Source organism: Leptonotus elevatus, chromosome 14 (genome assembly GCF_054856555.1).
Source record: "Leptonotus elevatus isolate MCC_2025b chromosome 14, RoL_Lele_1.0, whole genome shotgun sequence".
NCBI lineage: Eukaryota > Metazoa > Chordata > Actinopteri > Syngnathiformes > Syngnathidae > Leptonotus > Leptonotus elevatus.
Genome location: NC_141252.1, coordinates 11,749,760 through 11,763,272, shown reverse-complemented (window position 1 = coordinate 11,763,272; position 13,513 = coordinate 11,749,760). Strand labels below are relative to the sequence as shown.

The 13,513-nt window shown below is 39.4% G+C and overlaps 1 protein-coding gene across 1 annotated transcript in view; it reads left to right on the top strand.

Moving 5' to 3' along the window:
* The first annotated feature begins 85 nt into the window (after positions 1-85).
* mnat1 (MNAT1 component of CDK activating kinase) overlaps positions 86-13,513 on the top strand; it is a 41,288-nt gene continuing 27,860 nt past the window's right edge. Inside the window, exons 1-5 of the mRNA XM_086094852.1 lie at positions 86-265; positions 9,856-10,008; positions 10,385-10,458; positions 10,894-10,997; positions 12,793-12,933. Of these exons, the coding sequence (XP_085950978.1) occupies positions 177-265; positions 9,856-10,008; positions 10,385-10,458; positions 10,894-10,997; positions 12,793-12,933 (561 nt within the window). The 5' untranslated portion in view covers positions 86-176. The remainder of the gene's footprint in view (positions 266-9,855; positions 10,009-10,384; positions 10,459-10,893; positions 10,998-12,792; positions 12,934-13,513) is intronic.

Here is a 13,513-nt window from a genome sequence, read left to right as displayed (position 1 = left end):
AGCCCTTCCGCGATTTGGAAGCTGAGAGGAAAGAGGAACCTTTGATACTCGTTTCCGGGCGGACCTTATCCGATGAAACACAAGAGCCACCCGCCGGAAATGTGAGCACTGAAGCTGCAAATTGTTGCTATTTTTTCCTCATTATCTCAATCAGTTTGCGGTTGCAGATAAACAAAATGGACGACCAAAGCTGTCCGAGATGCAAAACAACAAAATACAGGAACCCTTCGCTCAAGCTGATGGTGAACGTGTGTGGACACACGCTGTGAGTACTATTTACACTTTGACTGCCCGAACTGACTGAACGACACATTTACTGTATTACACTCGCTACATTTACATACAAATAAATGCAGAATATATAATCAATTTAACGCTTTTACTCATTTAACACGAAGAAATGCGCGTATATTGTGTTGGCGTCTGCAAGTGGTTAAATAGTTAATGCAAAATAAGCACTTGTAGGCTATTTCACTTTCAGTCGTGTGTGTGGAGCTGTGAAGTACACTGGTGCTTTTGTTTTTAAAGTGAGTAATAATACTAATAGCCATAATGATCATTCAAATAGTTGTGACAGAGACAAAGCATGGAGCACGATAGTGCAACGTGTGGAGGCAGTGTAACAGCGTTTCACTCTGAGCAGTTTGGGTTCAATGCCTTGCTCAAGGGCATCAGCAGTACCGCCATCTCATTCATTTAACCGGTTATCTTGATTTCAATATAGTATGTACCAGTAGACTCCATCCTCTTATAACATTAGGACCAAAATATTCCTAATGAATAAAATGTTGACAATTTCGTTTCTAGAAAATGTGCTTTTTTTTTTTTTTTTGCCTGTGTACCTTAGCATGTATATATTTTTTAGTTGCCACTGTCACAGGGGTGTTAATTTAACAGTAGCATATTTATTATTGTGGTTGTAGCCTGCAGTGGCGTACAACTCTACTGCATCATAATGACAGGTGCCTTCATATTTTGGTTACCTCAATTAGCTACGCGAGCGAGTCAAACACTATTTGACACAGCAACTTTCGGCACTAAAACCTGTTTGCTTGGCACTTTTCAAGATTTAACCTTGTCAACTGTGTACCAGCCGTTCCATTTAATTAAAGGGGACACATAAGCAACAATAGCAGCAGCCTGACGAGAGCATCTTTTCAACCCTTACTATATTTATTTATTGACTGCCCCATCAGGAAGTGGCCTTGCTTCGTCATCAGGTCAGCCTCAGTATAATATGGCTGTATGACCGTACGCTGAAAATTAAAAGGATTCTGCAATGTAGCAATTTAAGTCGTTCCACTGCTGGGTCACCTTTGCAGTGAGGTAGTCCCGTCGCACACCGAGAGACAATGCAGAAATCGGCTGAAGTTTTTGCAGCGATTAGATATTGAATATGCAAATTAATGTGCCTTAGATTTATTTTACAAAAAAATAAGAAGAAAAATGCCTTTGGCAGCACGTACTCTGTTTAAACACTTGTTCTGGGTTTTGCCTGGCTCAAATTGAGGCAGAGTTGATACAATTCTGACTATGGGCAACTACCGATATCAGGTGTCTGTATCGTTGCCAATACCAGTCTTATTTTAAGGTATCTGTACTCGTGGTGGTGATCGCTAACATTACCGGTCACTCTCCTGCGGCCGTTTTATGATCAGGAACTAAAAATGAGAAATTATATGAATACAATGTTGCCATTAATTTCACGCAATTTTAAAGAAAAATAATATATTGGGGTATATAGGTCTTTCTTTAAAAATCATCTCTCATTTTTGGGTGGGGAATTTTATTTACTAGTGTTATCGGTATTTGGTATCAGAGTATCGGTGACTACTCAAGACTTGGGTATCGGTATGAAAAAAGCATATTCATGCACCAAGTAAGAGCAAGAAGTTTCTATTATTTGCAGCATTGGTACTTCTGAGAATGTCTTCCATATCAAATTAAAATTGGTACTGCATGAAATCCTTAACTGAATCGAAAGTCAATGTGAATCGTGAATTGAATGGAATCGGGCCATTCTAAATCAAATGGAATCGATTTTGGAAATCTGAATCGATACCCAGCCTTACATGTCAGCTCTCCATTTTTAACAAAACAGGCTTCCTTGAATGTATCTAACCTACTTTCACTCATTATTGTTAAAAAAAACAACTGAGAAACTTTCAATCTTGAAGTAACTAGCTGCGCGGCTCCCACAGAGTGAGGAAAGAGGCGGAGCATTCAACAGAAAAAGAACAGATGACATTCGGATACACCACAATAGTTTTGATTTGTGAAAAAAAAAATACAATATATCTCGACAATATGCTTTTGCTAACATAAATAAATATCTCTATATTTATAAATGTTGTTTTGTCCGAAAGGAACTTACATCCAGTCATCAAAATGATGGCGCTTCAGAAGGTGACATAAAAGTTGCAAAGTGTTTCAAAAAAAATCTTTTTCTTTATACATTTCAAAAGCTTAAACACATTTTCTTGTTTTGTACCAAAAAAACCAAATACATTTTTGAATAATCGTGATTTCAATTATTACCAAAACAATTGTGATCATTATTTTATTTTTCATAATTGAGCCGCCCCTACCTCAGTTGACTTAAAACGTTGCAGAATGTCTTGCCAAACTGTACTGTGTGTATCAGAGTGTTTTTCTCTCTATTTATCTACAGTGCTACATTGAAATAGCTGTCAACCTCACACTAAGTTGGTGTTTATTCCACAGTGGACTTAAGTCCCTGGCAATGCAATGTGTTGCATTGCAATGCAACGCAACATGACACAGTATCAAGCTTCTCCGGGGCGTGCTCTGACTAAATTTAAACTGCACAGCAGCACATTTTGTATCCTGCCACCGAGAGCGTCTGATACGTGTTATTTATTACCTTTGCATGATGACACCGGGCCCATGTCCTTTTGGGATTTGACACTTGGGCACACATGCGGGCATGCCTAATTAAATGGAGGCCAGTCACTGTATCTGATTGCAAGTTGATGCCCACTGGCAAAGTGTGAGGAGTCTTGTTTTTTGTTGTTGTTGTGGTTGATATTGAAAGCCGCGATATTAGATCTCCATTTTGAGGTTCAGAAGCACAATGCAGTTTAAAAAAAAAAGAAGTTTAAATGTAGTCTTTTTTTTTTGCTATATATATATTATTTTGTTCAAGTTGGACTTGATGTGATGTTATTATATGCACAAACACACTACGGGGCATTGTTTTTGCACTGAGGTGGTCACAGTGGGGCCGCTTGCCTGCTGGGTCCTGTTTACATTGGCTTTACCTCGTGTATTATGAGAAAAGTGGAGATATGCTGCATTTCTGCTAACTATAGACACAACATATAAAATGTCAAACGATCAGACCCGGCTTTTGATTTATTCATTCAGTGACATGATCTGCGTGATTCATCATAAAGTGCTTCATTGCCAGTATCTCCTGAGGTCTAATTTTTCAACATCTCAAGTGGCAAGCTTCCTGTGTAAGCAATCCTTCTCTTGGGAAGGAGCATCTTTTTTGGCGGCCGCCAAGTTGCGGGTATCCGAGGTCGCTGGGTTGAGCGTGTCGTGGCAGGTTTGACTCAAGGCCACTGTCAAATTAACTCTCACTTGGCTTGATTTGAAGCATTTTTTTTAAAGGGGTTTTTCATAATAGGCTAGTCCGGATTTGGAGTTGTGCGCCTTCAGTGTAGTACCACGTTCTGCCACAACATGCCTGGCGGCACCTAGATTTACTGGATGCACTCACTGTACATGCAGGGTAATTAGTATAGTTTGGGTGACCAAATATTAGGGGTGGGAATCTTTGAATGTCTCACGATTCAATTCCGATTTTTTTGGGCCTGCGATTCGATGACAAACGATTTTCGATTACAAGCGATTTTTGATTCGAAATGATTTGATTGGCAATGATTTTTGCTTCAATTTATAGATGTGCAAGGAATTGTAATGATCTACTCCAGTCTAACTCGCTAATGCTAATTAGCGCGCTACTCGCGGCACTTTTATCACTCAAAAGAACGGCTCCACACTGGAAAAAAAAACTTTTACTATAACTTGATCATGACTTTTTCCTTCTACTCTCTAATGTGGCTACAACTTAACAGTGTATTAGACCACGTGGAACCACACTGCCCCTAAGTGGCCAAATTGGGTACAACATGAACAGCGCTCCAAATAAAGGCACACACAGACAAAGGCAAGACAGTATAAAATAATTTAAATAAAATAGATTTCGGGACATTTAAAATCGATTCTGAATCGTACTAAATGTGAATCGCGATTCTTATGAGAATTGATTTTTTGGGGGCACACCACTACCAAATATATACAATGTTTAAGTGGATGCTGCCTTTTGTGTTTTAAAGTAGCATTTGTATAAAAGGCCAGGGAAATAATTACTTTAACATCTATGATCATTTCTAGGGCCCAACTGATTAATCAACCGATCCATGACAGTATGTCAACTGATATTAGGTCTTTTCATAATAATAATCAGCCAGAGTTTTTTGCCAATTAAACAGTGATATAATCTTACTTTCTCATGAAACAGTAAATGCTGTTCAGTAGGTTTAGACAGGAAGTAAATGCATGTTTGAATGACATCTTTAAATATTCTCTCATACGTCCATTAAGACGCAAAGTATGTAAAAGTATAATATACAGTATGTTAAGGCTATATTTACTGTATGCTTTGTGTGCGTTAATGTTTAAAATTGGCCCCCCTTTCAGTTGTACTCTGTCTCTGTACATACAATTTTTCAAATGCATCTCTCCAAAGATGACACAATTTGAAATGTGAAATATTGAAATATTTATTTATATATTTATATAAGTCATCACTTCATGGCAAAATAGATGAAATGTTTTGCCAGTAACTTCACTCATGTTGCTTATTGCATTTTATAGCCTAAAGCTAAATTCATTAGTTCATGCTTTTTTTTGCATGTTTTTGTACTTGGAAATGCCTCTGTTGTAAAGTAATGGACAAAGTGTTGCTAAACAGTCAAATGTTCTCCCTGTAATTCATATATTTGTTGTTGTAAGCATTAAAAACCAAGAAAGTAGTTTATTTTTCATTATATGTTTAAAGAAAAAAAAAAAAGACTGATTAATCGGTTATCTGAATTTTTTCCCCTGCCAAATATTGGAATTGGCATCAGCCTGAAAATTAAAATCCATATCAGTCCGGCCCTAAAAAGTTTCATTAGCATTATATGTTAGCATTAAGATAACAGACTTTTGTTATGATATGATTTGGTTCTGGTAGCGCCAAAGAAAATGCTTGAATCAAGCATGTTTTTCTACTTATTTAAAGAAATTGCGAGCGAGATAACACCCACATGTGTGGACTGACCAATAGAGAGCAGGCACAATTATTTATTTTTTTTAAGATACGTTTTAATGTGTTTAAATTTTGTGGGAGGGATTAAAAAATATATATATATATATAAATGAAAAATGTATATGATCTCTTCATATCACAGCTTTCGCGCCATCAGCAAGGGTTTACTGTACTAAGATTCGTTGAAACGGTGATGTCCAGAGAGCCCAAAAATGCCGGTAGCGGGTTTGGAGGCTTCTTGTATGGCCGGACCCTCGTTTAGCCTGCTTTCCCACCACCTCCCGTGACCTGCTGACAGCTGCAGATGGAGAGATAGGGCAGCCTGGAGCTGTGAGCGGGACAGGTGAGAGAGGGGAGGAGTCAGTCAGGAGCCCTCACTCAGCGACAACAGCCTTGGGACGCAATGATGGCAAGCTTCTAAAAGATATCCGCGTGCCCTCGAAAGCGACAATATGGCGCTGCGTCAGATTCTGCCTTTTGACAAAGTCAAGGCACACAATTCTAAAGCTGAAGATGCTCATAAAATCTCCTCCTTCCCCCTTTTTTTTTTATTCTTTAGATGTTCACCTCTTTGCTGGCAGAATTTCCCCTTTGGAGGGTTGAGTTGTGTGGTCCATTTATGGGGCAGGGGGCAAGCTACGCCCCACTCCTTACGCTTGTGTTGATGAATGGCCTCTTTGTGGGCCTGTGGAAACAAGCCGCTGCCCTCCATCTACCTCCATATGGCCGAGGCCTATACATCTCCTGTAGCCTCGGGCCACAGTGAACATCTGCCTGTCCCAGAGTGCACTTGGGCTGGGGGCTCCATGTGCTCCCCTGGACCAACGCAGATGTTCCTGTCCACGGTTTCAGGTTTAGTTTGCTACTTGGTGCCAAACCAAACGGACACATTTGCCCCTGTAATGCTTCATGTATTTTATCTCCGGAGGCTGCAGGCAAGCTTGGCGTTGCACTTAGCAGGTTATGCCTGTTTGACCCACATCTGACAAACGATGCCTAAACATCCAAACTCGGTGACGCTGCGCTTTCTCTTCTCACTTTATTTATTTATGTATTTCTCAGTTTCACTGCCTTCAGAAGTCATGCTTTATGAAATAGAGATTGCGTGACTGACGTATACACAATTTCTTTGCCTTAGTAGTCTTGAGTTACTTTTAATGATAATAATATGGAATGAACCATTTTTATTGTTTTGACTGTTGGACAATAAAAATGGATGGCTCATTCATTCCATACCAAATCACCCCCAAAAAATTTGGATTTTAATGAAACTTCGTGTACTTGTTCACTCATTTGCTACCAAAAACGTATAAAAACGTTCTATTTTAAATATTGCCATGGTCCCCAAAACGTATTTATATGTCTTTTTTTTTCCAGTTTTTTTAAATGCTAGAGCATACAGAAGGCTTTGATGCATTCTCTGAACTGAAGAGAGAACGCTTGAAGCAATGGTAGTTATTACAAAAACGGCCAGCAGGTGGCAGCACAGTATAAGAGATCAACCAGGGCCGTGTTGCAAAAAGGCTCTTTTTGTTTTAAACAGATTTGTGAATAATGATGAAACTCAGCTACATTCTAATGCTAATTGCTACAAAACGGAAACAGATTAGATTTTTTTCTCCTGATGAAAGAAGAGACTCTAAACTTTCCTTTGGTAGGTTCCATGTTTTTATAGCAATAGAACACAATATTCTGTGGGCCTTGCAAAATCAGTCAAAATCCATTAAAACGGGAGTGAAGGGGGTTGCTTCAGTGAAAATGTCTGGGAGTGAATGAGTTAATAGTGATAGCAGAAGGCTAAATCTAAAATTTTAAGTCAATCAAAGCAGTGGTTTGGGAGCTATGGCCTGCCGAATTTGAATATTTTCAACAAAAGGGTGGTGGCTGCCTTAGTTTGAACCCTTATATTTCAGGAACTACTGGGTCAATCTTCATTTAGAAAATTAGTGCATATTTTAATAACCTCGGCTTCGTTATTGATCGTTAACTGAGCAATGCACAACTATGATGTCATTTAAAGTCGACAGCATGTGGCAAAATGGCCGCCCCCTGAGATGGATAAAAATGGGTGGATTTTGCTGCTTAATTCATATTCCACAAACACAATATTAATCAGAATACCGTGTTTAGACTAGTGGCACTGCACAGAACATAAGGAACATTTCTGCGTTGACTTTTTGAAGGCAAAGAACTAGATTATTCTTCAACGGTCAAGCCAGTGGCCTGACCTCAACCCATTAGAGTACGTGTGTCCCTAACTGTGTATTTGACTATGAATGCAATGCAATAAGTGCTTAAAAACAGACAGTGGCAGTTGGAAACCAGATGTCCATTTTTTGTGTGTGAAGGAAGCCAGAAGCATAAGGTGAATTCCTGTGGAAATAAAGCTCCACAGAGAGTTAATTAAAACAGTGTACTGTGCAAACGTTTATCCAAGACCTCCGCCCCATCAGGGGAGATTTAGGAGTTTTCCCATTGTTCTTCGTGTCCACTCCTCACTTGAGTGTGACTGATGGGTAAACGCCTACCTGCATAAAAGTGTGATTGATGGCTAAGCTCAGGGTTGTGCCCTCAGGTGGGCCTACTGGTTGCCATGGTACCGAGTCATGACGGTTAATGGGGTAAATCTTCCACTTTGAACCTTGGCTTTACCTGAAACTCAGCAATGTGATCATTAAAAGTGCTTTGTTCAATTTTTTTTTTCACCAATGGAAGAGCCTGCTTTGTGCGTATCAGGAGACAAAACGCCACCTGAAAAATTCATCATGACCGCATTGCCCCACTATACATTTTTCTGCCCTCGGAAGATGCTTGAGACATAATCCAGACAGTAAAAGTTTTGCTCACGTTGCCAAATGTGGCCTTGATTGCTCAGATTGTCAGGAATAATACAGACTTACTTACTTTAGTTATTTTTTTTTTTTTTTAATAAAAGGCTTGAGCCTCCATGGGAATTGAGCTCGACCCAATCCCCCCACCCCCAGTACATTTAATAGAGAGGTAAAGATATTTACTGTGTATTTTTGCTTTTTCACAAAACTATGTAACAGCACCCCAGGCTTGTAAAAACAGACCACAGTGCTTGTTTTTTTTTTTTTTAAATCAAATTATGCAATATGACAGAGAGACAGAGGTCTTTTTGAAATATCAAAAAGACAAATGTGTTTCCAGTGTGTACAGACACTCTTGATAATGTGGTGTCAGGACAATTTCCTATCGTCTGAGAGTACGAAGTGATATTCCTATCGTTATCCCAGTCATTTTTGAGAACCTCTAGGAAATATTTATGTTTCCCATTAGCTGAATATAATTCTCAGCTATATATATATATATATATATATATATATATATATATATATATATTAATAATAATAACAATTCTTGCGAAGGGGGAGTTACCTACCACTATGTCGGCCGCATGGGATTGTGGGATATGTTACTATTTTTAGCACAAATATACTGTTTGTTTTTAAATGCCAGAAGCAACCGTGTCCACTCCAAAGAACTGCTGCCTTCTAAATAGAAAGTGCACGCTGGTGATCGGGTGAACAAGGCACTAAAAAAAAAATAAAATAGAAATGACCATAAGCAATGTGTAGCGAATTAATCTTTTAAATGACAATGTGATGTCACACTTGAGGATTTTTTTTCGGGAGAGAAAAAGACAAGTTTCCTTGGATTGGAATGCTTGAAATCAACCAATGCGTTATTAAAGAATCAGGCTTAAAAAAACAAAAAACAAAACCTGAATCAGAATTTCCTGATGTTTTTATGGAAGAGGAGTCTGACCCCCCCCCCCCCCCCCTCCCCTTAATAAAGTTAATCAGCAATAAATAGCATTTTAGCCCATTTCCATTTTGCATTATTTTAATTTTTAACCACTAACTTACTTTTGGGGCTGGCACCGATTAATTGCATTTCCATTCATTTCAGTGGAAAATATTACCTCGAGTTATGAACATTTTGGGTTCCAACCGGGCTCACAGAGAACCAGTTACAGTGAAAGTCAACCTTAAACATTTCTTGACAATATATATGTGACCTCACTAGGCTAAATAAGACATTCTGATTAATATTTGTTTTCTGAAGCTGAACTGTGAGAGACCAGAGCAACATTGATGTCATCTTCATTTAACAGCAAGTGGCAAAATGGCCGCCCCCTGAATAAATACATTCAAAACGGCTGGATTTTGCTGCTTAATTCATATTCAACAAACGCAATATTAATCAGAATTGTCAAGTTTAGACTAGTGAAGTCACATATAACATTATTGTCAAGAAATGTTTAAGGTTGACTTTGATGTTTAAAATTTTAACTTGAGAGTCCACTGTATTGCTCAGGTATGAACGATGAACAGTGGAAGAACACTGTAATAAATTATGAATTCTATAATAAAATTTTTAATAATACATAGTGCATTGTATTCTATTAAATACTGCAAAATGCTTGATTGTGCCCTCTGAAAATAATGTAAGCCATCGTGTTGGTGTTTTGTTCTCCCGTGTGTGTTAAGATGCGAGAACTGCGTGGAGATGCTGTTCATCCGTGGCTCCAGCAACTGCGTGCAGTGCGACACGCCCCTGAGGAAGAGCAACTTCCGCGTGCAGCTCTTCGAGGACCCCGCCGTCGACAAGGAGGTGGACATCCGCAAGAAGGTGCTGAAAATGTGAGTGAGGGAAGGAGGGAGTGCGAGGGGTGTGGCCGCACCGTGTTTATGTGTCATCCCGCGCCTCCTCCCACTTCTTAAGCCACCTTTGTCTTCCTCATTACGTTGTTTGTTTTGTAGACAATGAGTCTCCCTGGGGGGGCCCAAGCGGGAAGGCTCTTTGCCTGCCAGTTTTTTTCTTTTTTCTTTTTTACTTGGCCGCCCCTCCCTGCCTTCTTTTTTTCCATCTCATCTGTCCTTTAATAGCCCCTTAATTGACATCTAATGTGTGTCTATTAGGCGGAATGCAGACATGCTATTATAAAATGGTTGATTTAATGGGGGATATTAATGTCGGCACATATTTGCTTTCCTCTGGTTTGTTGTCTCTGTGCAGTTACAACAAGAGGGACTGTGACTTCCCCAGCCTGAGAGTTTATAACGACTACTTGGAGCAAGTGGAGGACATCGGTATGAGCGCTGACTGACTAAATGCTCACTGTACAAGTCTGCTAAAAGGATGTTTCCAGCCGCCGTAATGATTTCTCCCCAGCTGCATGGAGAGATGTTTAACAGGCATTAGTGCATGCCAGCCTGGGTCATAGATCACAGGGTAGAGCTGCCAATGCTAACACATCATGAATGCCAACATCCCATAAGCTTTTAGCCCTTAATAGTGCATCAGGCAGCCTCAAAGGGTCTTTTGGTGCAAGTGAGGATTCACAATGTTTTTGTGTACATTTCAACATTACCTACTGATTTACTACTTAAAGGCGTATTTGTTTTCTTTGGATGGTCTGTAGAATTTAAAATAACAGCGACTGCAGCTTGCCTTCATAATTCCAGTTGGCTGTGATGGACAGACTCAAGTACTGTAATTGCGGTTTGTGTCTCCTGTCTGTGCAGTGTTTAACCTTACAAACAACGTTGATGTGGAGGATACCAAGCTGAGGATGGAGCAGTATCAGCGGGAGAACAGAGAGATCATACACAAGAATAAAGCTAAGCTTGTATGTAAACACGACATTCATCATTGATGAGTTAGGGGGTTAAACATAAACAGTAAGGGAATAAAGAGAAGGCGGCAACATAAAATTTTCCCCAAAAAACAATGTCAGATCATTTTAAAGAAAGCCAAATATCCCAAATTAGCATTTTTCATTAAAATTGCATGAAATTATTGGCAATTCTATATTCTTTTAGCTTCTAATTTCTAGTTCCTGATTGTAAAAAACCCCACAAGAGTGTAAGTACCGATACCTTGAAATAAGGCCAGGCATCGGCCCGATACGATACCTGGTATTGGTAACTCACCCATCCCTACTTGTAACTTAAACATTACAAATACGACCCAGAGCAGTTCCACACCAACATATAACCAACATTTTTTTTGTTTTTTTTAAATTAATTAAATTATGAATAGTTTATTTCAGTTCCATACACAGCACAAAAAAGAAAACACAAAAATCCATTCACCTTCAAATTTTTTTATCAAGTAACCAAAAAAGGTGTGCGCTGAAGCACCAGGCTTTATTTTTTCCTACCCTATACAGTCCCTTGAGTCACATAAAATTACAACTAAACAAAATAAATAACTACTGCATTCATATTATAATTCCTAAATGCTGTACATTATATAAATGGCACTATAAGCATTCATTATTTTAAATGTTTTCCTAAGGCTTAGTGGCCACATACGTGGACAGCACTTTGCATGTAAAAAACAGCTTGGGCCTTAGGAGGTTAAACCTCAACAGAGAAGTACACAGCTTTAACGCATCATCATCGACTCCATTCCACAATTTTACACCCACAACTGAAACACATCTGTTTTGTGTGTTAGTCCTCACTTGCCATGTTTCAAACATAAACACCTTAAATGATAGATTCTTTCTCCAAATTCATAGAAATTCTCAATACAAACAGGTAGGCTACCATTTAAATTTAGTTTTATATCACGGTTGAGCTGCATACCACCAAACTCTATAAATTAGTGTTTTTTCTCTCCAATAATGATATTATTATTATTACAATCAAACCATTTTGTTTAACACTATCAATTCCCTTTCTACAGTTTTTGTTAGATGTTCCATGTTCTCCCCTGAGAAAAATACAGTAATTTCTGGACTATAAGCAGCTACTTTTTCCACTTGCATTCGACCCTGTGGCTAATACAAAGGTGCGGCTTATCCATAAGATCACAATGGGGCGCACTGTAAATTAAGCGCAAGAGCGTCAGGCAGAGCAAAACAAACCAAGTGTGCCCAAATACAGTAGGGGAGAGAGAATGAGAGTGAGACAATTTGCACCCTCATTATGGAAAAGAAAGTAGCGGGAACCCGGTGCTGTAACATTAAAACACCTGCGACTTACAGTCGGGTGCGGCTTATATGTGTAACAAACTCGAGTATTCCCCAAATTTAGCAAGCGCGGCTTGTAGTCAGGTGCGCCTTATAGTCCATAAATTACTGTAAATTTGTCTTATCAGCAAACATGATAAATTTTAATATATTTGAAAGTGCAAATATAATTTAAATAAATAATGCCCAATACAGAACCAGGTTACTCACTCTTACAAATCTAGCATTAATATGTTTTTAAAGATGGAATTCTTAATACAGCTTTTAGGTTGGATCCCATTAGATTGTGGTACACTTAAAGATGGCCACAGTAAATGTATTTTCTACAAGTCTGTCCTGGAACTAAGAATTATTTCCCCTTTCCAGTATTTTTAATGTTTTTTTTTGCATGTGTTTTTTGTGATTAATGTACCTACTGAATTCAACTCACCTGACTCTTCTTCAGACTCGAGAGCAAGAGGAACTGGAGGAGCTGCTCCTGCTGGAGCAGCGGGGCAATGAGCAGCGGAGACTGGATGTGCTGCAGGAGGAGCAGAGGCAACTTCTGGCCAAAAAGAAGAACAAGCAGGATCTGCTGGATGAACTGGTGAGTAGTCGACGCGTCGCACAAACAGCACGCCAACAGAATGATGCCATGTCTGTCAAATATGATTTCATAAGAGCCACCACATTTGACATACTGTATGTTCCATCAGTGGCATACATACAGGACACACACACACACTCAGCCTGAGGGTTCATGGCTGATCATTAAGAGCTTATTACCAGTCATTGTGCTGCTGGGTGCATTGTTCTCATTCTGTGATTCCAAAGCCTCTTGGCTCCATTGTGTTGAGCTGCAGGCTTTGGAAGTGATTGTTCTGGCAGTGCGGCCCGCTCAAGCACCATCACAGATAGCAGGTTAAGCTGTGTGTTTGTTTGTTTAAGGCACAGGGCCTGTCCACTGTAGGCAGATGAGATCAGCGCTCGCCCCCCTGGGGGAACCCTTCTGGGTCTTGACATCTGTATATCCCAGCACCCCCAAACATGCTGTTCTCGCACTGCGCACACGCACACGCACACGCACACGCAAACAAAATAAATGCAATGCCTTTTTGGTTGTTCCTCAACTTGAGGTTAAAGGTTAGAGCAACATGTTGATTATTGTTTCACCATACCTGAAGATT